At 43.9% G+C, this 25,005-nt stretch overlaps 1 protein-coding gene across 1 annotated transcript; it reads right to left on the reverse strand.

Annotated features, from left to right (window-relative positions):
• Positions 1-9,303: 9,303 nt before the first annotated feature.
• Positions 9,304-23,912, reverse strand: LOC140720010 (zinc-binding protein A33-like). Its single transcript, XM_073034914.1, has 4 exons — positions 23,781-23,912; positions 22,567-22,589; positions 22,361-22,479; positions 9,304-10,057 (listed from the first exon to the last, which is right to left on the reverse strand). Exons 1-4 carry the CDS (start codon positions 23,886-23,888, stop codon positions 9,504-9,506), a joined length of 804 nt encoding a protein of 267 aa, XP_072891015.1. The 5' UTR covers positions 23,889-23,912; the 3' UTR covers positions 9,304-9,503.
• Between the last annotated feature and the right edge of the window lie 1,093 nt (positions 23,913-25,005).

Below are 25,005 nucleotides of genomic sequence, written 5' to 3' on the forward strand. Positions count from 1 at the left end.
GCTTCCAAGTCAGCTTATTATCCGTCCACATGCCTGGACATCTTACCACTGACACCTTTTAAGGAGTTTGACCATATCAGTTCCAATCATTTCCAATCAAGTGCAGGTTCATTAATCCTGTCTGTAAAACACAGCACTTGTCCCATCTATTTGCCGACTTTTCGACCTTATTAATTGCGAATGCATCCTATATACAGTAAAATTGAAATTTCTACCTCTATTCAATAAACCTCCATCATTTGCATATAGAGATTTACACAACGAAAAACCTATCTCAGAAAAAAAATATTAATTATAACATAAAATAATAAATACTGCCTGTGGGATCCCAGTTTCTATCTCATAACAACCTGAATATAACTTTCCCACCCATACCTGACACAAAACGTTCAATTAAAATAACTCAAAGTTAGATAACAGCCCCTCCATCTTCATTTCCACAATTTCATAAAAATTCTTTCCTTCCATAAATATCATCTGCCTTTTGAATAGTAAAAGTACTGCTGTTACAACATCTATATTTAACTGGCTTTACTAATATCATCTTCCAAATATAAAAATGAATGCAATGTCATACTTGCCCATCCATACCTTTACATGACGTACAAATAGAAACAATCAGAAAAATTTGTACAATAGCCCTCTCAATTGCATTTCCAAAAATTAATCAAAAGTCCATCAATAAATATTATTTGCCTTTTCAATATCAAAAATATTGCTATTACATCTTTATTTAACTATACTTTCCTAATATGATCTTCCAAACCCAAACTGATTCCAATGTTATTTAAGGCAGAGATTGCTAGGTATCTGAGTAGCCAGGGTATCAAAGGTTATGGTGAGAAGGCGGGGGAGTGGGACTAAATGGGAGAATGGATCAGCTCATGATAAAATGGCAGAGCAGACTCGATGGGCCGAATGATGGACTTCTGCTCCTGTGCCTTATGGTCTTATTCTACCGTTCCAAATTCCCCTCTGATAAAACGTGAAATTACCTCTTTTATCGAAAATATAATTCAAACACTCGATTGCCATACATTCCACAAGTTTACATAAATGAGAGTTTAATGATATTGGCCTACAAGGAGGATCAGACGGGGAGATCCAGGTTTTAGAATGGGAACTACTACAGCCATTTTCCATGAGAGAAGTAGATGGCCAAACCTCCAAATACGATTCAGAAAGTTAATATTTTCACAAAAGAAAATTGCACACATACCTGTTGAATCAAGATTTTCCACAAGTTCATGATACATTTTATTCCCATTCACAACGCTATACTCTGCCTCTTTCCTTATACAACTGACAACACCACCCCTCTACCAACTAACCTGTCAAGCCAAACGACAATATAATCCTGCACAGGAATAAAAACTTAAAATATGCAGGTTTCCTGAACAGATATAACATCGGAAGAATCTGACAAATCAGAAATAAACTGCTTAAAGTGTTGACCATGTAAAATCAGGCTTCTTGCATTTCACTTCAATATTTCAATCCCATTACATATCTTCACAAGTAGACTGGGATGCAGAAACCCCCACAAATCAGAGCTTCATTTACAGCTTCCCACATAACACCAGTTACACCAAGATACCTTTCTGCAGCTTTCACAATAATTTTAATTTCCTCAGCAGGGTGAGATGTCTGATCAGTACAATTCACCACATCAGTTATAAACATCACAAACTTCATTTTATCCAACAGTGAAGTATCTTTGGTGAGGGAACTGTGATGCCGGCATATATCCACTGACGTCACAGTCTGTTCTCTGAGTGGGATCACTTTATCCAGTTTACCTGCTCTGCTTGCTGTACTTGTCCTTGAACAGGCCCTTCTGCTCACTGTGTTCTGATCCAATTGAACTGGTTACTTCATGCCTTACTAAACCAATCCCTTCTGCCTACACAAGGAACACATCTCTCCATTCGCCTCACATTCACCTTCACGTGGTATCTAATAGCCTCTATCACATCTGCCTCCATCACCACCCCTGATATTCACTCCAGACACCCAACACGACGGGAATGAAAAACAAAACTTGAAACGCAAATCTCCTTTAAACATCCTGAGTTAGGTTTTTAACATCATTGTCTTTTCTAATTGTTTTTTTTTAACAGCAGCTATGCAGAGAAAAGATACAAAATTACACTAAATTACAAAATACTTCAATAGTGCAAAAAGGTCCAATGAGGATGTGTTCCCCCTTTCTCCTGAAGTGCATGCCCTTTAGCATTGGACATTTCCTCCTTACAGAAACAATCCCAGCTGTCCACTCTGCCTGTGTCTCTCACATTCCTGTAAACGTCTGTCAGACCTCCCTCAGCCTCTGCCACTCCGGAGAAAATTACCGGAGATTGTCCGGTCTCACTTTATCCAGGCAGCATCCTGTTAAGCCTCTTCCACTCACCATCCAAAACCTCCGCATTATTCCTGTATTCGAATGCAATTCTCCAGATGTGGTTAAACGAGAGATTTATACAACTGCAACATAACTGCCTGACAATGGAACCACTATCTGGGAGTTATGAACTCGGATTCCAAGATCCCCCTGTAGATCAACACAATCCAATCTCGCCCCATGAATACAACAGCAACGAGATAATGCTGAGGCTTTATAAGACACTAGTCAGGCCGCGTTAGGCCCCATATCTCAGACAGTATGTGTTGGCATTGGAGAGAGTCCAGAGGAGGTTCAGAAAGATGATTTCGGGAATGAAGGGGTTAAAATATGAGGAACACTTGGCAGTTTTGACCCTGTGCTCTCTGGAACTCAGATAAATGCGGGGCATCTCAATGAAACCTACCGAATGTTGAAAGGACTGGATAAGGTGGATGTGGAGAAGGTATTTCCTGTGGTGGGGCACAGCCACAAAGTTGAGGGGCCACCTTTTCAAACAGAGGTAAGCAGCTTATTTTTTTTATTAGCCAAGGTGTATTGGATCTGTGGAATGCTCTGCCACAGACTGCGGTGGAGGCCGAGTGTGTGGGTATATTCAAGGCGGCAGTTGATCATTTCCTGATCGGTCAGGGCATCAAAGGATATGGCAGGAGGTCAGATATCTGGAACTGAGTGCGATCTGGGATCAGCCATGATGGAAAGGTGACTGACTCAATGGGCTGAATGGCCTAATTCTGTTCCTATGCCTTATGGACTTATGAACAGAAGCCCCCTCAATCATGATGAACCTCCTCTGCACTCTTCCAGCACAAAACATCCTTTGTACAGAATGCTAAGCGGAACTGAATGGAACTTTTCAAGAACGTTGTCAAGTCAGGCAGCATCTGTTGAGGGGAATAGAGTCGATGGTTGGGACAGAACCCCTCCCTTACGGCACTAACACAGGCCCTTCGGCCCAAACTTTCCATGCTGTCCTCCAGTCCATTTAAACTAATTCCACTGCCTGTCTTTGACACAGAACATAGAAATCTACAGCACATTACAGGCTCTTCAGCCCACAATGTTGTACCGACCATGTAACCTACTCTAGAGACTGCCTAGGATTTCCTGATCCTATATCCCTCTATGTTTCTAAGCTCCATGAACCTATCTAAGAGTCGCTTAAAATATCCTATTGTATCCACCTCCACCACCGTTGCCAGAAGCCCATTCCATGCTCCCACCACTCTCTGTGTAAGAAACTTACCCCTGACATTCCCTCGGTACCGACTTCCAAGCAGCTTAAAACTACGTCCCCTCGTGTTAGTCACTTCAAGCCTGGGAAAATGCCTCTGGTTATCCATATGATCAAAGCCTCTCATCATCTTATACACCGCTATCAGTTCACCTCTCATCCTCCGTCACTCCAAGAGGGAAAGGCCAAGTTCACTCAATCTATTCTCATAAGGCATGCTCTCCATTCCAAGAGCAACATCCTTGTAAATCTACTCTACACTCTCTATAGTATCCACATCCTTCCTGCAGTGAGGCCACTAGAACTGAACACATGACTCCCAATGAATTTAAGAAGTTTATTAATAATGCAGGTCAGGTATCCCCAGGAAAGAGTGATATTTGAAATTGTAAATGTACATATTTCTCTTTTGTGAAAATATTAAATGTTTGAATTGTGCATCTACTTTCCTCATGGAAAATGGAAATAGTAGTGCCTATTCTAAATCCTGGCAGATCCCCATTTGATCCTTCTAGTTAAGGGCCTATATCGTGAATGTCTCATTTATGTAACCTTATGGAATGTATGGTAATCGAGCGCTTGAGTTATATTTTGGAAAGAGTGGTGATAAAGTGGTTTATTAGAGTGGATTTTGGAAGGGTGAAATGACATTAGATTCAGTTTTAGGTTTGGAAGATGATATTCGGAAAGCACAATTAAATAAAGATGTTGTAATAGCAGTATTTCTTGATACTGAAAAGGGAAATGATATGGAAGAAAGGACTTTTGATTAAATTAGGAGTGAGGGGGACATTGTATAATTTTTCTGAGTTTTTTTTTGGATGGACTGTCCAAGTACCGGTCGGCATGTTATGTTTGTGTTTCTATGAGATAGAGAATGGGATCCCACAAGGCAGTATTTGTAGCCCTTCATTATTTAATATTATGATTAATGATATTTTCTCTGAGATGGGAAAATGGGATACCCTGGGTAAATCACAATATACAGATGACGTAGCTTTATAGATTAGAGGTATTAATTACAATTTACAATTAATAGGTCAAACAGTGGGCAGATTGATGAGGATTTTAAGCTTTCAGTCGTTAAAATACATAACATCGTTTACAAACAGCATTAATAAACTTGAACGTGATTTTAAATTATATGATTAATGTCTTGAGGAAGTGTCAGTGGTAAGATTTCTCAGTATGTGGATGGATAATAAGCTGACGTGGAAGCACCTATCAGTAAAATAATTGATGAATGTAAAGGAGCTTTAAATCTCCTCAGACATCTATGTGGGTATTCTTGGGTGCAACATGAGAATCTTTGTTGACCAATTATATTTGTTTAATTTGATCTGTTCTTGATTATGTCTGTGTGGCTTATGGATCAGCTTCATCTTCAAATTAAAAATATTTGTATGTGATACAATTACAGACTTTAAGATTGTTTTCCAGTGCAGTATTGTTATCTCCTGTTTTGGATAAACTGAGTGCAATGGGACAATTGCCCTCAAAGTAACTGAGGTTCAAGTTGATGTCAAATTACTGGATTAATTTGCGGGGGCAAGGAAATGATCATCCTGTTAAAGGTGTGCTGGAGGACGGTTGGGGACATCACAAGAAGAGTGTTTTTTTGTTTTGGGTGGCTGGGTTCTTACCACGCTGGGAATATGGGTGTATTTGATGATACAATATGTCCCACTGTAGCTTTCTCTGTAACCCCACCTTGTTTTTTCCAATGACTTCAGTTGATTTTAGGTTAAACAATCGGATTCGGTTATGCCTGAGAGTCTGTTGGTTCATCAGTATATTAATGAAAGTTATTATCCTACAGTAACAATTTTTACAGATGAATCAGAAGATAATTTAACTGGGGATGTTGGTGTGGCTGTTTTTGTGTGCCTGAATTGCAGGTAATGATAAAGAAATGACCTATAGTCATTTATCAGCATAGGAAGTAGAATTCTTTGCCAACAGCTTTGGCTTACAGTGGGTGGAGGAAATTGGTCCTTATAATTTGCTCAGAATACATTTCGGTTTTGATGAGTCTTAAACAGGTCATTCTGGCAGTAGGTCAGATTGACTGTTGGAAACTTGTCAAACGGTATTTCAAATATAAAGTTTGATTTATATGTCTGCACATTATGGGCCCTGCACATCACACTGTTGAGGGAAATGATGATGTTGACTGTTTAGCACCAAAAGCTGTTAAATGTTAAGCTGTGGATATAGACCTTCCATTTAGCAAATTAGAAGCTAAAGGGTTGGTAGTGTTAAGAATTAGGGGCTTATGACAAGACGTAGGATAATGGACATAAGGACAGACACCTTTACAGAATACATAAACCTATTGGGTTTATAGAAGAAGGGCTTAAAACAAGGGAAGGAATGATATTCACATGACATAGAAATGACCACACTGTGCTTAATTATGCCTTGTATCTAATTGGAAAATTTCATTCTGTGTCGTGTACATTTTGTCATTATGAAACTGTCGAAACACATACTATTTCAATGTGAAGCGTATAAGGCTGAAGAAAAATCAAATGCAGTCTTCAGTACAATCTTTGCGAGGGTAGATAGTTTTCAGATAAAAACTATTAAATTATGGGACTGACTTTAAATCAATTCACAGTTTGAGCTGGAAAAGACATGTAATAATTGTGTTAAACCTAAGGAAATGACATATTAGGTAGCAAAGGTGAGTGGGATGTTGGATTATTGGGATGTTCTTAAAATCCAACAAAAGGCAACGAAAAAAGCCATAAGAATGGTCAAGACGAAATATGAGGGCAAACTGGCCAATAATATAAATCAGGATACTAAAAGTTTAGTTTTCAGTTACATGAAGAGTGAAAGGGAGATGAGAGTTGATAGTGGACCACTGGAAAATGATGCTGGTGAAGTAGTAATGGGGGACAAAGAAATGGCAGATGAACTTAATGAACAATCTTCACTGTCTTTTCCGGTCAGCACCGTCCCCACTTGTCCCATTTAACCTGTCTCATTACGGGTGGACTTTAGGACCCGGGGGAGCTCAGGACCCGCCGCCCGTAGCTGCTGCTGAATCCCCGGTGTTTCTGTTCGGTTGACGGATGCGGTGAACGAGTTAAAATTAATCGATCGATAATTCTCATCTCGTGTTTGTTTTCACTCCACAGAACCATAGAACACTACGGCACAGAAAACAGGCCATTTGGCGCTTCTAGTCTGTGCGGAAACTTTATTCCGCTCGTCCCATTGACCTGCACCCAGTCCGTAACCCTCCAGACCTCTCCCATCCATGTATCTATCCAATTTATTCTTAAAACTTAAGAGTGAGCCCACATTTACCACTTCAGATGGCAGCTCGTTCGACACTCCCACCACTCTCTGAGTGAAGAAGATCCTCCTCATGTTCCCCCTAAAGCTTTCCCCTTTCACCCTAAAACCATGTCCTCTCGTATTTATCGTTCCTAATCTAAGTGGAAAGAACCTGCTCGCATTTACTGTCTATACCCCTCATAATTTTGTAAACCTCTATCAAATCCCCCCTCATTCTTCTACGCTTCAAGGAATAAAGTCCTAACCTGTTCCAATCTTTCCCTGTAACTCAACTCCTGAAGACCTGGCAACATCCTAGTAAATTTCTGCACTCGTTCAATCTCTCCAACCTCTCCATGGATACCTCATGTCTGAACTTTATGAACTAACCTCCCATGTGGGACCTTGTCAAAGGCCTTACTAAAGTTCATGTAGACTTCATCTACAGCCTGTCCTTCACCTACTTTGTTGGTAACCTCCTCGTAAAAGTCTTCAAGATTCATTAAACACGATCTACCATGCACAAAACCATACTGACTATCCTTAATCAGCCCTTGGCTGTCCAAATACTTGTACATCCGATCTCTCAGTACATCTTTCAATAATTTACCTACTACTGATGTCAGGCTCACTGGCCTGTAATTACCTGGTTTACTATTGGAGCCTTTTTTAAACAATGAAATAACATGAGCTACCCTCCAATCCTCCGGCACTGCACCCGTGGCTCAGGACATTTTAAATATTTCTGTCAGGGCCCCTGCAATTTCTACTCTAGTCTCTCTCAAGGTCCGAGGAAATATCAAGTCAGGCCCGGGGGATTTATCTACCTTTATTCGCTGTAAGGCAGCAAGCACCTCCTCCTCTTTAATCTACAAATGTTCCATGACACTACTGCTTGTTTCCCTTCCTTCCATATACACTATGCCAGTTTCCTGAGTAAATACTGATGCAAAAAAAACTGTTTAAGATCTCCCCCATCTCGTGAGGCTCCACACATAGACGACCACTCTGATCTTCTAGGGGACCAATTTTGTCCCTTACTATCCTTTTACTCTTAATATACTTGTAGAAACCCTTCGGGTTTTCCTTCACATTATCTGCCAAAGCCACCTCATGTCTTCTTGTTGCCTTCCTGATTTCCTTCTTTAGTATTTTCTTATGTTTTCTATACTCTTCAAGTAACTCATTTGCTCTTTGTTGCCTCTACCTGCTATACACTTCTCTCTTTTTCTTAACCAGATCGCCAATATCCCTTGAAAACCAAGGTTCCCTGTGTCTGTTAACTTTGCCTGTTCCTGGTATGAACATGCAAACTCTGCACTCTCAAAATTTCACCTTTAAAGGCCGTCCACTTACTGAACACATCCTTGCCAGAAAGAAATTATCCTAATCCACTCTTCCTAGATTAGTGTGGTCACACCTTTCCCGTTCCTTAGCTCCACCCATATGGCCTCTGTAGACAAGCCCTCCGGTCTGTCCTGTCCACGCACAGCTGTGATATTTTCCCTGACTAGTAATGCCACTCCTCCCCCTTTCATCCCTCCCCCTCTATCACGTCTGAAACAAGGAATATTTCTATCATGTATAAACCTTAGGTGAGAGGTTATCTTTTTGTATTAATGTATTAAAAATAAATTATAAATTCTACCAATGAGAATTACAAATTCTCTAACTGAAGGATTCATATTCAAAATAGTATCCAACAAATCAGATTCTTGCATATATGGGAACTTAGATAATTATTTTTTGTAAAAAAATGTCTAACCTGAAGATATTGCAGTAAGTGTGTATGAGAGAGAGAATTTTTGCTAATTAACTTCAAAAGTCATCAATCAACCATGACAAAATAAATGAAAATAAAAATAAATAAATCTGCAAAAAAAAACAGATCCCCTTAATCACTAAAGATTAAACAAGTTTGGGAGAGAGAACTTAATATGACCTTTGTTAATGAAGATGGTCAATTCTTCTTTAATATGTGCCAATCAGTGTTTAATTCAATTTAAAATTGTTCACTGTTACTTTTTAACAAAGGAGAGACTATCCAAAATATTTCCTAACATAGACAATTATTGCGATTGGTATAAAACTGAAGTAGCCACTTTTTCACATATGTTCTGGTCATGTTCTTCATCAAAATGTTTTTTGAAATCTTTATTTTCTACAATTTCTAAAGCTCTGAAAATTAATTTACAACCTAATGTACAAAGCTTTGATTTCTGTCTATACATGCAGTGCTCGCATGACCTTTATCCTCCTCCAACTCACTATCTGCTCTAACACTCTGGTTCCCCTCTCTCTGCAAATCTAGCTTAACCCCCTCCCCCGCCCCCCCCCCCACCCCCCACCCCCGAGCAGCACTGGCAGATCTACCCGCAAGAATGTTGGTTCCCCTCCAGTTCAGGCGCAAACCATCCCGCCGGAACAGGGCTCACCTTCCCGGGAACAAAGCACAATTGTCCAATAACATGAAGCCCTCCCTCCTGCACCGTCTCCTTGGCCACGTATTTAGCTGCACTCTCCGCACATTTATATTTACAGGGACTTTACTCCTGACTCCGGTCCCGGGACCCGACCCGTTTACAGACCCGGAGCGGATCCGGAGCAGATTCTCAGCCACTGGTTTTCATCCACAGTCCGGAAGAAAGGATAAAGTTTTTCCGTGAATTTATTCCCAGTGAAGGTGTGGAGATGGGACTTGGTCTCCGCGTTGTAAAATGAAACTGTCCCGGACTCATAACTGAGATAAACTCCCACCCTCCCGGGGATGGGACCGGCAGCGAGACGGGACTCGGGGGAGCGGGGACCACGGTCCACGTCATAATCCCGATGTAACTCGTCACCAAACCGCCCGATGACCCAGAACCCGGTCTCCGGACTCAGTCTGACCCATCCCTTCCTCTCCACAGACTCTGCGGCGACTCCCAGACACCAGAAACGATTCCCCGTCACCCACACCTCCCAGTAATGTCTCCCCGATGTGAATCTCTCCGATCCCAGCACACAAAGCCAGTCTGTGAATCTCTTCCCGGTGTCAGGGAGATTCCTCCGGGTCCCGGTCCGTCTCACACTCTTCCGATCCTCAGACACCTCGAGCTCCGGATGCGCCGTTTCCACATCCAGGGTGACAGAGGCTGGGGGTAGAGTCAGAATCAGAATCAGAATCAGAATCAGACTTTAATCGCCAAGTACCTATGCACAAACAAGGAATTTACTTCCGGCAGATGTTGTCTCTCTGCTCATAACAATAATAATGATAAATATAAATGAAAATATAGATTATACATACAGGTAGTGCAATCCAAGTAATAGTTAGTCGACAGTTAACCGGCAGTTAACTGTACAGCAAAGTGACCGCAGTAGGGAAAAAACTTCTCCAGTGCCTATTAGTCTTAGTCTGGAGGGATCTGAAGCGCCTCCCAGACGGAAGCAGATCAAACAGTCCGTGCGCAGGATCGGAGGAGTCCTTTATGATGTTCCCCGCCCTCTTCTTCAACCTGGAAGAGTACACGTCCACAATAGAGGGCAGGGAGGCTCCAATGATGCGCTCGGCAGTCACTCGGACAGCGCGGCACCGGGGATCGGGGGGAGACTCGGGCAGCGGGTCCCCGGGGATCGGGGGGAGACTCGGGCAGCGCGACCCCGGGGATCGGGGGGGGGGAGACTCGGGCAGCGCGGCCCCGGGAATCGGAGGGAACCACGGGCAGCGCGGTCCCGGGGATCGGGGGAGGAGTCTCGGGCAGCGCGGCCCCGGGGATCGGGGGGAGACTCGGGCAGCGCGGCCCCGGGGATCGGGGGAGGAGTCTCGGGCAGCGCGGCCCCGGGGATCGGTGGGAGACTCGGGCAGCGCGGCCCCGGGGATCGGGGGGGAGACTCGGGCAGCGGGGACCCGGGGATCGGGGGGAGAAAAAAGCGGATGGACTCCCCAAGGGTTTTCCGCTGGACAGGGGAAACATCCTCCCTCACCCCTGCCTGTTGACCCCTGAAAGAATTTTGTGTTTCCATGAGATCTCTCATTCTTCGAAACTGGGAACAGAGAACATAGAGCAGTACAGCACAGGAACAGGCCCGTCATACAATGTTCACATTCATTTCTGAGTGTGAAGTGGGGGAGTGTGATGGTTTGAGACAGTAAAGGCGGTGATAATAGGAACCAGTAGGGGAGAGATGAATGGCAGATTGAACCAGGTGGGGGAGGGGTGGAAAGACCGTGGGTGAACTGTGTGTGTAGACGTAATGAGAAGCTGGAGGGGGCAAAGTTGGGAGATGAGAATGACTTTGTCCCCTTTTCCACGACCCCATCCCCCGCAGCCCCTCATTAGGACAGGGGATGAACTTGCAGGAACCCTTAAGCAACACAGGTCCTGATGAAGTGTTTCAGTCTGAACCGTGGACTGTTTACACTTTTCCATAGAAACTTCCCGGCCTGCTGTTCCCCCAACAATTTGTGTGTGTTACTCTGTTTTAAATATACTCAATTATTTAGCCTCCACAGCTGCCTGTGGCAGATTCACTATCCTGTGGGTAAAGGAATTCCTCCTCATCTCTGTCCTAAATGGACATCCCTAGAGTCGGAGGCTGTGCTTACCGTTCTCGACCCACCCACATCCTCCCAACATCAACTCTCTCCAGACAGGTGTCAGAGAGATCTGGCGAGACCCTTCTTCAGGACCTGTCTAGCTTGGATTACCAGCATCTGCAGATTTTCTCTTGTTTGATTTTTAAAGTAGAAGTTAATAAGTAAACTTCTTGATTAGTCAGAGTCTCAAAGGTTATGGGGAGGAGGCGGGAGAATAGGGTTGAAGGGGATAATAAATCAGTTATTCTTCTAAACTCCAGTGAGTACAGACCCAGAACCAACAAACACTCCTCATATGTTAACTCTTTCATTCCCGGAATCATTCCTGTGAATCTTCTGCACCCCCTCCAATGCCAGCACTTGTTTTCCGATAGAAGGGACCCAAAACTGCTTACAATACTCGATGTGGTCTGTCCGATGCCTTATAAAACATCAAAATTACATCCTTGCTCTTCTACTCTAATCCTCTCGAAATGAAAGCAAACATTGAGTTTACCAATCTTACCACTGACACAAACTGCAAGTTAACCTTCAGGGAATCCTGCACAAGGACACCCATGTCCCTTTGCACCTCTGATTTTTGAATTTCGCCCTGTTTACAGAATTGTCTATGCCTTTATTCCTTCGACTCTACCTGTGCTACAAGATCCTTATTACGTATACTGGTGCATTCAAATAAGTCCATAAGACAAAGCAGCAGAAGCCGGCGATTCGGCCCTTCGAATCTGTTCCGCCATTTTATCAGAAGCTGATCCATTCTCCCATTTAGTCCCACTCCCCCACCTTCTCACCATGACCTTTGATGCCCTGGCTACTCACATACCTATCAATCTCTGTCTTAAATACACCCAATGACTTGGCTTCCACTGCCGCAAGAAATTCACAAATTCACCACCCTCTAGCTAAAAAAATTTCTTTGCATCTCCGTTCTGAATGGGTGCCCTTCAATCCTTAAGTCATGCTCTCTCGTACTAGACTCCCCCACCATGGGAAACAACTTTGCCACATCCACTCTCTCCATGCCTTTTAACATTCGAAATGTTTCTCTGAGCGGTCAAATGTTCCTCATATGATAACCCTCTCATTCCCGGAATCATTCTAGTGAATTTGCTCTGAACCCTCTCCAATGTCAGAACATCCTTTCTTAAATAAGAAGCCCAAAACTGCACACAGTATTCCAAGTCATGTCTTACCATTGCCTTATACAGCCTCAACATCACATCCCTGCTCCTGTACTCTATTCCTCTAGAAATGAATGCCAACATTGCATTTGCCTTCTTCACCACCGACTCAACCTGGTGGTTAACCTTAAGGGTATCCTGCACGAGCACTCCCAAGTCCCATTGCATCTCAGAACTTTGAATTCTCTCTCCATTTGAATAATAGTCTGTCCGTTTATTTCTTCTATCAAAGTGCATGACCATACACTTTTCAAAATTGTATTTCATTTGCCACTTCTTTGACCATTCTCCTAATTTATCCAAGTCTCTCTGCAGACTCTCTGTTTCCTCAGCACCACCGTCCCCTCCACTTATCTTTGTATCATCAGCAAACTTAGACACAAAGCCATCTATTCCATAATCCAAATCGTTGATATACAATGTAAAAAGAAACGGCCCCAACACGGACCCCTGTGGAACACCACTGCTAACCGGCAGACAACCAGAATGGGATCCCTTTATTCCCACTCTCTGTTTCCTGCCAATCAGCCAACGCTCTATCCAGATATCTAAACTTCCCGTAATTCCATGGGCTCTTATCATGTTTAGCGGCCTCATGTGAGGCACCTTGTCAAAGGCCTTCTGAAAATCCAAATACACAACATCCACTGCATCTCCCTTGTCCAGCCTACTTGTAATCTCCTCAAGAAATTTCAATGGGTTTGTCAGGCAGAATTTTCCTTTAAGGAAACCATGCTGAGTTTGACCTATCTTGTCATATGCCTCCAGATACTCGGTAACCTCATCCTTGACAATTGACTCCAACAGCTTCCCAACCACCAATGTCAAGCTAACAGGTCTATAATTTACTTTTTGCTTCCTTGCCCCTTTCTTAAATACCAGAGTGGTATTTACAATCTTCCACTCCTCCGGAACCATGCCAGAATCTATTGACTTTTGAAAGATCATTGCCAATGCCTCCGCGATCTCCACAGCTACTTCCTTCAAAACACAAGGGTGCATTCCATCTGGTCCTGGAGATTTATCTACCCTTAGACTATTCAGCTTCCTGAATAATTTCTCTGTCGTAATTGTGACTGCGTATACTTCTCTTCCCTGACACCCTTGAGTGTCTGGTATACTGCTGATATCTTCCTCAGTGAGGACTGATGCAAATACTCGTTCAGTTCCTCAGCCATCTCCTTATCTCCCATTACAATTTCTCCAGCATCATTTTCTATCGGTCCTTTCTCCTCTCTCACCCGATTTTTATTCTTTATATACTTGAAAAATCTTTTAGTATCTTCTTTGATATTATTTGCTAGCTTCCTTTCATAGTTCATCTTTTCCCTCTTAATGGCCTTCTTAGTTTCCTTTTGTAAGCTTTTAAAAACTTCCCAATCCTCTGTCTTCGCACTAATTTTTGTTTCCTTGAATGCCCTCTCCTTTGCTGTTATTTTGTCTTTCACTTCTCTTGTCATCCACAGTCGCATCGTGTTTCCATTCGAAAATTTCTTCTTTTTTGGAATATATCTGTGTTGCACGTTCCTCACTTCTCGCATAAACTCCAGCCATTGCTGCTCTGCCGTCCTCCCGCTAGTGTCCCTTTCAAGTCAAATTTGGCCAGTTCCTCTCTCATGCCACTGTAATTTCCTTCACTCCACTGCAATACCGACACGTTGGATTTCAGTTTCTCTTTCTCAAATTTCACAGTGAACTCAATCATGTTACGATCACTGCCTCCTAACGGTTGCTTCACCTCAATCTCTCTAATCACTTCAGGTTCATTACACAATATCCAATCCAGTACCTCTGATCCCCTAGTGGTCTCAACAACAAGCTGTTCTGAAAAGCCATCTCGTAGACATTCTACAAATTCTCTGTCTTGAGATTCACTGTCGACCTGATTTTCCCAATCCACTCGCATGTTAAAATCCCCCACAATTATCATAACACTGCCCTTCTGGCAAGCCTTTTCTATTTCCTGTTGTAATTTGTAGTCCACCTCATTGCAGCTGTTAGGAGGCCTGTAGATAACTGCCATCAGGGTCCTTTTACCCTGCTATTTCTCAGCTCAACCCATAAAGATTCTGCACCTTCCGATCCTATGTCACCTCTTTCTAATGATTTAATATCATTTCTTACAAATAAAGCCATGCCACCCCCTCTGCCTACTTGCCTGTCCTTCTGATACACCGTGTATCCTTGGACGTTCAGCTCTCAGAGACATGGATCCTTTAGCCACGTCTCAGTGATGACCACAAAATTATACCTGCCAATCTGTAGCTGTGCAACAAGATCATCCACCTTATTCCTTATGCTGTGTGTATTTAAGTATAACACTTTAAGTCCAGTATTTGGTACTTTTTGTTTTGATTGCACTGCAACTCATCCCAGTGGCTGCAAATTTGCTCCATCACCTGCCTGTCCTTCCTGACATCTTTACTGATCACTATCTTAGATTTATTTCTGTTTTCCCCCTCCTCCGCTCTATCATTCCGGTTTCCCATCCCCCTGCCAAATTAGTTTAAACCCTCCCTAACAGCTCTATTAAACATTCCCGCTATGATATTGATCCCCTTCGGGTTCAGGTGTAACCCGTCCTTTTTGAACAGGTAATACTTCCCCCAGAAGAGAACCCAATGATCCAAGAATCTGAAGCCCTGCTCCCAGCACCAGTCTCTCAGCCACGCATTCATCTGCCTGATCCTACTATTCTTGTCCTCGCTAGCACGTGTCACAGGTAGCAATCCTGAGATTACTAACCTGGAGGTCCTGCTTCTCAGCTTCATTCCCAATTCCCGGAAATCTCTCTTCAGGACCTCCTCCCTTTTCCTCTCTATGTCATTGGTACCAACATGTACCAAGACAGCTGGCTGCTCGCTCTCTCCCTTCAGAATATCCTGGACCCGATCCGAGACATCCCGTTGACTGGCACCTGGGAGGCAACACACCATGCGGGTATCTCTACCAGGCTCACAGAATCTCCGGTCTGTTCCCCTGACTATCGAATCCCCTAAGACTACCGCATTCCTCTTCCCCTCCTTCCCTCCTGCACAACAGCGCCAGGCTCAGTGCCAGAGACCCGGTCACCGTGGCCGTCCCCTGTCAGGTCATCCCCCTCAACAGCATCCGAAACGATATACTTGTTGCTGAGGGGGGCAGCCACAGGGGTGCTCTCCACTATCCGGGCATTTCCCTTCCATCTCCTGACAGTCACCCAGTTTTCTGACCCCTGTAGCCTAGGGATGACTACCTCCCTGTAGCTCCTGTCTATCACCTCTTCATTTTCTCTAATAAGCAGTAGGTCATCAAGCTGCAGCTCCAGATCCCTAACACGGTCTCCGAGGAGCTGAATCTCGGTTCACCTGGTACAGATGTGGCTATCAGGGAGGCTGGAGTTCTCCCAGGATTCCCACATCTGACACCCTGAACAAAGCACTAACCCTGCAGACATGCTACCTAATTCTACAGGAATGAAACAAAGAAAGATAGGTCAACTCACCCACTTACATTGCCAAGCACACGAACTTTTTAAACCGTTTGCTAATGTGCCCTGCTGTTCCCCCGTCCGTCCAGGCCGATTTGCCAAGGGGAGAAAAAGAGTCGGTGCCTCGCTCTCGGCTCTTCCCGTTACCGCCTAAGCCCGTTGAGCCAAAGCCCTACACTCTGCTGCCACCCACTCCGCTGCCCGCTGTATAGGGTGGTCATCTTTTTAAACTCTCCGCGCTGTCCTGCGCAGTCTCGCCGATCTTGTACGCGAAACTTTTAAAAAAACTGCCTCCCTTCAGAATTTAGCTCCCACACCACCCTTCTTGTCCCAATCTAAAAAAAACACCTTCAGTCGTGTATTCATCAGCCTATTCCACACTGTCCACATGAAATTCAGCAAGGCCTTTGATGTCGATGATAGACCACACTTGGAGCATTGTCTGCATTTCCGGTTCCCGAATATGGGGAGGATGTCATTACACTGGACAGGAGGCTTCAGGAGGATGTTACCAGGAATGGGGGCTTGGGTTAAAAGCAGAGAGTGGATAAGCTTTGGACTATTCAGCTATAGTGTAGGATGTTCAGGTAAGAACTCTTATCGAGGTAAATAATTCATAAGGAGCTTAAATAACGTTTCTTTTTCCAAGAAATGGGAGTACAGAACCAGAGGCCTCAGATTGAAAGTGAGACGGGAAATTTTTCTGAGTGGTCTATCGGGTAACATTCTCATAGAGAGGGCGGTTGGTAAATGGAATTTTCCCTCAGACGCTGTAGAAACAGGTAAAAATAAAATATTTTAAAATAAATTAGGGCAGGTACACAGATGGGAAATGGTTAGAGGGATGGGGGGGGGGGGGGTGCAAACACACACAAATGGGCCATGCTCAAGAAGACATCTTAGTCTTGCAGATTGATGAAGTGGGCCGTGGGTTCAACATCCGTCAAACCCTCCCAGATCATCCTCCTGAGGAATCTCACCCCGGAGTCTGTCTGTGAAGTGTTGATGTGACGTCACGTCCGAGGGCAGCTCAGTGACACAGAACAGACAGACTGGGTAAGGACGGCAGATTTCAATCCTCAATGGAAATTTGTGCCTATTTCTGTGGCCGTGTGTCACAATCTGATAGTGTGTGTGTGTGTGTGTGTGTGTGTGTGTGTGTGTGTGTGTGTGTGTGTGTGTGTGTGTGTGTGTGTGTGTGTGTGTGTGTGTGTGTGTGTATGTGTTGATTGTGGTAAATATCCGTGTGGTGTGTATACACATTGAAGGAGAGTGTACACATTGAAGAATTTGTATGTTACAGTGGGTCATCACATGTCTGTGTGTTGACAATGTGTCACACGTGATAGAGTTGTTTAAATGAATAAATGACTGTCTCTGAAGAGATTGGTTCCCAGGTTACTGAGGGAAATAACAACGTACATTGCTGAGGCTCTGACTACAATCTGCCTGTCCTTCCTGTGTATGTGTGGAGGGAGCTTTGCCAGGCCGGTTATGCTGTGTGTGCTTCTCCCGAGATGAAACCTTGACCCATGTCAATGCTTGTTGGTGTGTCCGAGCTCATTCTCACAATGCTTCAATGTAGTGGTCTGATAACCATAAGACATAGGAGCAGAATTAGGCCATTTGCCTATCGAGTCTGCTCCGCCATTCAAACATGGCTGATCCTTTTTTTCCCTCCTCAGCCCCACTACCTGGCCTTCTCCCCGTAACCTTTGATGCTGTGTCCAATCTAGAACCTATCAAGCTCTGCCTTAAATACACCCAAAATGTTCCACAAATTCACCAGCAGCTGGCTCAAGTTTATTCGCATCTGTTTTAAATAGATGCCTCTCTATCTTGAGGCTGTGCCCTCTTGTCCTAAACTCCACCACCATGGGAAACATCCTTTCCACATCTACTCTGTCTAGGACTTCCAACATTCGAAAGGTTTCAATGAGATCCCCCCTCATCTTTCTAAATTCCAGCGAGTACAGACACAGAGCTATCAAACGTTCCTCGTATGATAACCCTTTCATTCCTGGAAGCATCGTTATGAAATGAACCTTCTGCAGTGCCAGCACATCTTTTCTTAGATGAGGAGCCCAAAATTGTTCACAATACACAAGGTGAGGCTTCACCAGTGCCTTATCAAGCCTCAGCATCACATCCCTGCTCTTGAATTGAATGCTATCAAAACCCCTTGAATTGAATGCTAACGTTGGATTTGCCTTCCTCACCACTGACTCTACCTACAAGTTAACCTTTAGTGGGTTCTGCAGAATGACTGCTAAGTCCATTTTCATCTCAGCCTTTTGGGTTTTCTCCCCATTTGAAAAAAAAACAATCAGCACGTTATTTCTACGGCCAAAGTGCATGGCCGTGCATTTTCCAACATTGTATATCATTTGCCACTTTCCTTCCCGTTCTCCTCTTTCAAGTCCTTGTCCAGCCTAACTGTTTCCTCAACACTACCGGCCCCTCCGCCAATCTTTGTATCATATGCAAACTTGGAAACAAAGCCATCTACTCTAGGACAAGAGGGTATGAATTCAGGATTGAAGGACGTCCTTTTAGAACTGAGATGCGGAGAAGTTACTTTAGTCAGTGGGTAGAAAATCTGTGGAATTTGTTGCCACAAGTGGCTGTTGAGGCCAAGGCATATTTAAGGCAGAGATAGATAGGTTTTTGATTAGCCAGGGCATCAAAGGGTATCGGGTGAAAGCAGGGGAGTGGGGATGACTGGAAGAATTGGATCAGCCCATGACTGAATGGTGGAGCAGACTCGATGGGCCGAATGGCCTACTTCTGCTCCAACATCTTATGGTCTATTCCATCAGCTAAATCTTGATATACAGCGTAAAATGAAGGTGTCCTAACACTGACCCCTGTGGAACACGAGTCACTGGCAGCCAACCAGAAAAGGATCACTTTACTCTCATTCGCTGTTTCCTACCAATCAGCCAATGTTCTAACCATGCCTGTAACTTTTCTGTAATAGCATGGCCTCTTAACCTGGTTACCACCTTCATGTGTGGCACCTTGTCAGAGGCCTTCCGAGATTCCAAATATACAACATCCACTGAATCCCCTTTATCTATCCTGCTTGCAATCTCCTCAAAGAATCCCAACAGGTTTGTCAGGCAGGATATTCCCTTAACAAAGCCATGCTAACTTGCCCTGTCTTGTCCAGTGTCACCAAGTATTCCATAACCTCATACTTAACAACTGACTCCAATTTCTTCCCAACCACAGGGGTGATTGTTAACTGGTCAATAATTTCCTTTCTGCTGTCTTCCACCTTACTTAAAGGGCTAAGTGACATTTGCCATTTTCCAGTCCTCTGGCACCATGCCAGGTTCCAGTGATTTTTGAAAGATCATTTCAAATGCCTCCATAATTTCTACTGCGACCTCTTTCAGAATACTAGGGTGCAGTTCATCTGGTCCGGGTGACTTATATACCTTTAGGTCTTTCAGCCTTTTGGGCACCTTCTCCCTTGTAACAGCAACTACACTCACTTCTCTTCCCTCACACTCTTCAACACCAGGCACAGTGCTAGTGTCTTCCACGGTGAAGACTGTTGCAAAATATTTGGTTTATCTGCCATCTCTTTATCCCGCGTTATTATATATCCATCCTCATTTTCTAGCGGTCCTATATCCAGTCTCATCTCTGTTTTTTTTTTTACAATACCTGAAAAACAATTTAATATTGTTTGCTAACTTGTTTTACAAAGACCGGTGTGTAAAAAGGGCCTGAAGGATTATTGGAGACCAGAGTCAGTCCAACCACAAACTGTACCAGTTGCTACCATCCGGGATAAGGTACCACAGCATAAAAGCCAGGAGCAACAGGCTCCAGGGACAACTTCTTCAACCAGGCCATCAGACTGATTAACTCGTGCTGAGACAACTGTATTTCTATGTTATATTGACCAGCATGTTATACATATAATTCATCATAAATTACTATAAATTGCACATTGCACATTTAGATGGAGACGTAATGTAAAGATTTTTAATCCTCATGTATATGAAGGATATAAGTAATAAAGTCAATTCAATTCAAATCAATTTCTTGTTGATTTTTTCCCACCCAATCATCCTTTTAGTTCCTCTCTGTAGATATTTAAAAGCTTCCCAATCCTCTGTCTTCCTACTAACTTTTGTTTTGTTGTTTACCCTCTCTTTTGCCTTTACAGTAACTTGTCTTCCCTTGTCAGCCACGGTTTTACTATTTTGCCATTTGAGTATTTATTTATTTTTGGAATACATCTATCCTTCACCTTTCTCACTTTCCCAGAAACTGACACCATTTCTGCTCTGCTCTCATCCCTGCCAGCACCTCCTTCCAATTTGCTTTGGCCAACTCCTCTCTCAGACCACTGTAATTTCTTTCACTTCTCTGAAATACTACAATATCAGAATTTACTTTCTCCTTATCAGATTCCAAGTTGAACTCAGTGACGTTGTGAGCACTGCTTCCTAAGGTTTCTTTTAACTACTCACCTCTGGTTCAATACATAACACCCAATCCAGTAGAGCTGTTCCCCGAATAGGCTCAACGACTAATTGCTCTAGAAAGCCATCACATTGCATTCAACAAACTCACGCTCTTGAGATCCTTTACCAACCTGATTTTCCCAACGGCCCTGCATGTTGAAATCTCCCATGATTATCATAACATTGTCCTTTTCATCAGCCTTTTCTATTTCCGGTTGTAATCTGTGGGTCACGACCTACTGACTGTCGGAAGGCCTGTATATCACTGGTGTCAGTGTCATTTTTACTTTTGCAGTTCCTTACCTCAACCCACAAGGATTCAACATCTTCCAATCCTATGTCACATCTTGCTATTGATTTACCAGCAGAGCCACACCACCCCATCGGCCTTCCTTCCTTCCTCCGATACATTGTGTAACCGTGAACATTCAGCTCCCAACTACAACCATCCTTCAGCCACGTTTCCGTGATGGCCACAACATCATACCTGACAATCTGTAATAGAGTAACAAGATCATCCACCTTATTTCTCATACTCCCTGCATTGAGATAATACGCTTTGTGTACTGTATCTGCTACCCTTTTTAATTCTGCATCCCTAATGCACTGATACTCACCCTGCTGGCTGCAATTTTGTCCTCGGATCTGTCCGCCCTATCTGACAGTCTGACTGTACGCTATCTTTGCATTTTTACCATCTGTCCTATCCCTTCACTCCACTTCCAACCCCCCACCCCATCAAATTAGTTCAGACCCTCCCCAACAGCTCTATCAAACCTCTCTGTGAGAATATTGTTCTCCCTCTGGTCGAGGTACGACCCATCCCTTTTGAGCAGGTCATTCCTCCACCAGAACAGATCCCAATGATCCAAGATCCTGAATCCCTGTCCCCAGCACCATCTTCTCAGCCATGTTTATCTGTCAAATTATCCTGTTTCTACCCTCACTAGCACGTGGCACAGGCAGCAATCCAGAAATTACAACCCTGGGGGTGCTGCTTCAGAGCTTTCGACCAAGCTCTCCAAATTCTATTTTAAGGACCTAATTGCTTTTACTTCCAATGTCATTGTCCCAAACTTTACCAAGATATCTGGCTCTTTTCCCTCCCTCTCTAAAATGCTGCGGACACGATTCGAGGCGTCCCTGACCCTGGCACCCAGGAGGCAACAAACCATTCGGGTGTCCCGTTCACATCAATAGATTCTCCTGTCTGTTTCCCTGACGATTCAGTCCCCGATCACGACCACTCCCCTCTTCTGCCTTTAACAACAGTGAGAGATGCTGATCCGGAAGGGGGAAGACCTGTGTCAGTCAGAGTCTGCACTCACAGGGCACATGAAGGACTTGTGTATTTTCCTGACAATCCCTGTCACCACACTGATACCTGCTTTTATTCCCTACAATATTATCATCAGTATTAAATTCCCAGCTCCTCTGGTAGATCCTAACTCATGTCCTGGTGTGTTAGTGCGTTTGCCTGGGATTGAAACACAGTGGTTCATCTGCCAGTCCCGTGTATTGGTTGTATTGTGACCCTGTGCTGGTGTGTTTAGGGGTATGACATCTCCAGCTGACCATGTGACAGTGATGCCTCCCAGTCGGTGGGGTTGATGTGGAATAAACTTCAGTTCCCCTTCAGCCCAGTATTACAGACAATCTTTGCCTCAAATAGGAACTAAGTTAACCCTAATGAATGGGGAGGAAAGAATCTTTGTAAGTTTTACCTCGATTAATAGCATCAAGCGTTTCTCTCAGCACTGTGTTGAACAAATAGGGGTGATCGAATTTTTCAACCGGTAGGGTCTCATCTGTCGCTGACAATTCCTGGACAGCGTCGTTAATCCTGTAAATATTAAACTGCTGGCTATAAATTGCTATTCTGAACTATTTTACAAATCCATTCAGGGTTTCAGTCAAGAGCCTGTCCTACCTTCTGTTCCGACGAGCTTTCTCCTGAAATAAATAAAAACAAATCTGCTTAGACTTGGACTTTCTGTCCACATCCTGAATTTCATCCAAATCATTACAAGGTGTTGAAAATTCCCACTCCCGCAATCACTCACACACACGGACAATACAGAACCACCGGGTAAATGACAGGGAAAGTTTCTGAATGTCAGACCATTACTGAGAGGATAAAACTTACAGGGAAGACAGGACAGGGTGTGCAATATCATCTGGATATGACGTCAGGCTGATAGGATGGAGGAATTTAAGATCAGTGATGTATGTGTTTGTGTGCGGGTGGAGACTATTTATGGAGAGACTTGTGGGGAGATGTAATTCCAGATGGATTTTAACAAATTCCACAAGAAATTTAGTGAAGAGGATGTGGAACTCAGTGCCACAGGAGTGGCTGAAATGGAACAGCAGAGATTGAATGTAATGAGGAGGCTGAATAAACACGTGAGGGACCAGGGAGTTCGGGGCAGTGTTGCTGGGTGTGGTGAGTAAGTGGCAGGAGGATTGTGAAGCCGGGAAACTGATAGAAGATGGATCTAATGGCCTGTTTATGATAGAGAATGGGATATAATCCCATGTGAAATGCATCCAAAAAATAAAGAGACAGTGAAAGATTCCCATCTGATGGAAACTGGATATGGAGGATAAGTCTGATGTGTGGGTCACTTTCTTGGTTCTCACTGATTGACAGAGAGAACTCACACCCACCGCACCAGACACACTCACAGTCTCTGACTGGAACTGGGTGTTGATTGGAGTTTTAGAGGATATTTAATGCGGTAATTAAGGAAACAGTAAGCAGCTCTGTGTTATGATCAGAGTAAATAATTTCAGAGAGATTTGCATTCTGTCCTGGGATGTACAGAAGTTGTGGAAGCCCACAATAGGTGCCATTCGGCCCTTCTAGCCAGCACCGCCATTCACTGTGATCATGTCTGATCATACACAATCAGTACCCCGTTCCTGCCCTCTCCGCATATCCCTTGACCCCGCTATCTATACGAGCTCTATCTAACTCTCTCTTGAAAGCATCCAGAGACTTGGCCTCCACTGTCTTCTGTGTGAGGTCGCCAGAGCGACAATTGATTTGTTAGAATTGGCCTCGGTGCTGTGTTTATTTTGAATATACCACTGTTCATTTAGTGCCCTTTGACAGAAACAAATTGAAATATAATTCCTCACCTTGAGAAATATCACACTGTCTTTTTGATCCATCTGTTCCTTTAACTTAGTGATTTTCTCCTGAATAAACCTTATATTCTCTTTTATCTCTCGAAGATTTTTCTCCATTGGATTTAGAATCCTCGCCTCTTCCTTCCTGAGATCCCTGAGTAAGCTCTGCTCTTTCTCAGTGATAATCTGGCGCAGTTCAGCAAACTGGGATGTGATGTGGGTCAGAACGCTGTGTGACTGTTCCTGTCGAATGAAAAGTGAAGATTAATTTACTGTATTGCTGTTTGTATTTCCTTATGACATTAAGGAGACCATTTGGTCCATTAATGTCCATGCTAGCTCTGAAACATTCCCATCAACCCCATTCCCTCCTGAAACCTATTCTCCCCATTGACCCATTAACTCCCACCTGATTCACATACACGCTCCCCACCTTCACAGGGTTAATTGTAATTAACCATTCATCCAGCATGTCCTTGGAATGTGTCTGAAACTGTCATGGCCACAGGGAGAGCATGCAAACTCCACACAGACAGCAGCAGAAGTCAGGATCGAACCCAGGTCACAGGAGATGCGATACTCGGCAATTCTGCATTAAATGGAGCAAAACTCGACAGTAATATCAGAAATTCTGCTCAGGAAGCCTCACCCGAACTCCGGAAATCTTCTCTTTCTGTTGCTGCTCCTTTTCCTGGAAGTCTGATTTCTTTTTTGTGAGAGAGTCAAAGGAAGATTTTAGCTGATCCTGGAAGTCAGAGAGTGAAGGAAATAGAAACAAAGATGCATCAAAAGAAACAGGTGATCAAACCCGATTATCACACAAAATGCCGGGGGAACTCAGTGAGTCAGGCAGCATCTATTCAGGGGAAATAAACAGTCGGTGTTTCGGGATGAGACCCTTTATTAGGACTGGGAAGGAATGGGACAGAAACCAGAATGAAAAGGTTGGGGATGAGAACCAGCTGACAGGTGATGGGTGAGACAACGTGAGGGGGAACGTGGGGAAGGGTGATGAAGTGAGAAGCTGAGAGGGGACAGGTGGAAGAGGTAAAGGGCTGGAGAAGAAGGAATCTAATACGAGAGGACAATCGACCATGGAAGAAACGGGAGGAACTGGGCTGTTTGCGGCCCTGAATGGTGAGGAGGGAGGAGGTTAGGAGTCAGGTGTAGCACTTGTCCCGCTTGCAGGTGTCGGTGCCCGGAGGGAGATCAGTGGGGAGGAGCGAGTGGATCA

This window comes from Hemitrygon akajei, unplaced genomic scaffold (genome assembly GCF_048418815.1).
Source record: "Hemitrygon akajei unplaced genomic scaffold, sHemAka1.3 Scf000034, whole genome shotgun sequence".
NCBI classification, from domain to species: Eukaryota; Metazoa; Chordata; class Chondrichthyes; order Myliobatiformes; family Dasyatidae; genus Hemitrygon; species Hemitrygon akajei.

Bases quoted from the DNA above. Each gene is read 5' to 3' on its own strand.
- LOC140720010 (XM_073034914.1), bottom strand. From the start codon at position 23,888: ATGGAGAAAAATCTTCGAGAGATAAAAGAGAATATAAGGTTTATTCAG. The intron at 22,480-22,566 runs GTAGGACAGGCT...TAATATTTACAG, and splicing joins AAAGCTCGTCGGAACAGAAG to GATTAACGACGCTGTCCAGG. The intron at 10,058-22,360 runs GTAAAACTTACA...CTCTACCCCCAG, and splicing joins GCTTGATGCTATTAATCGAG to CCTCTGTCACCCTGGATGTG.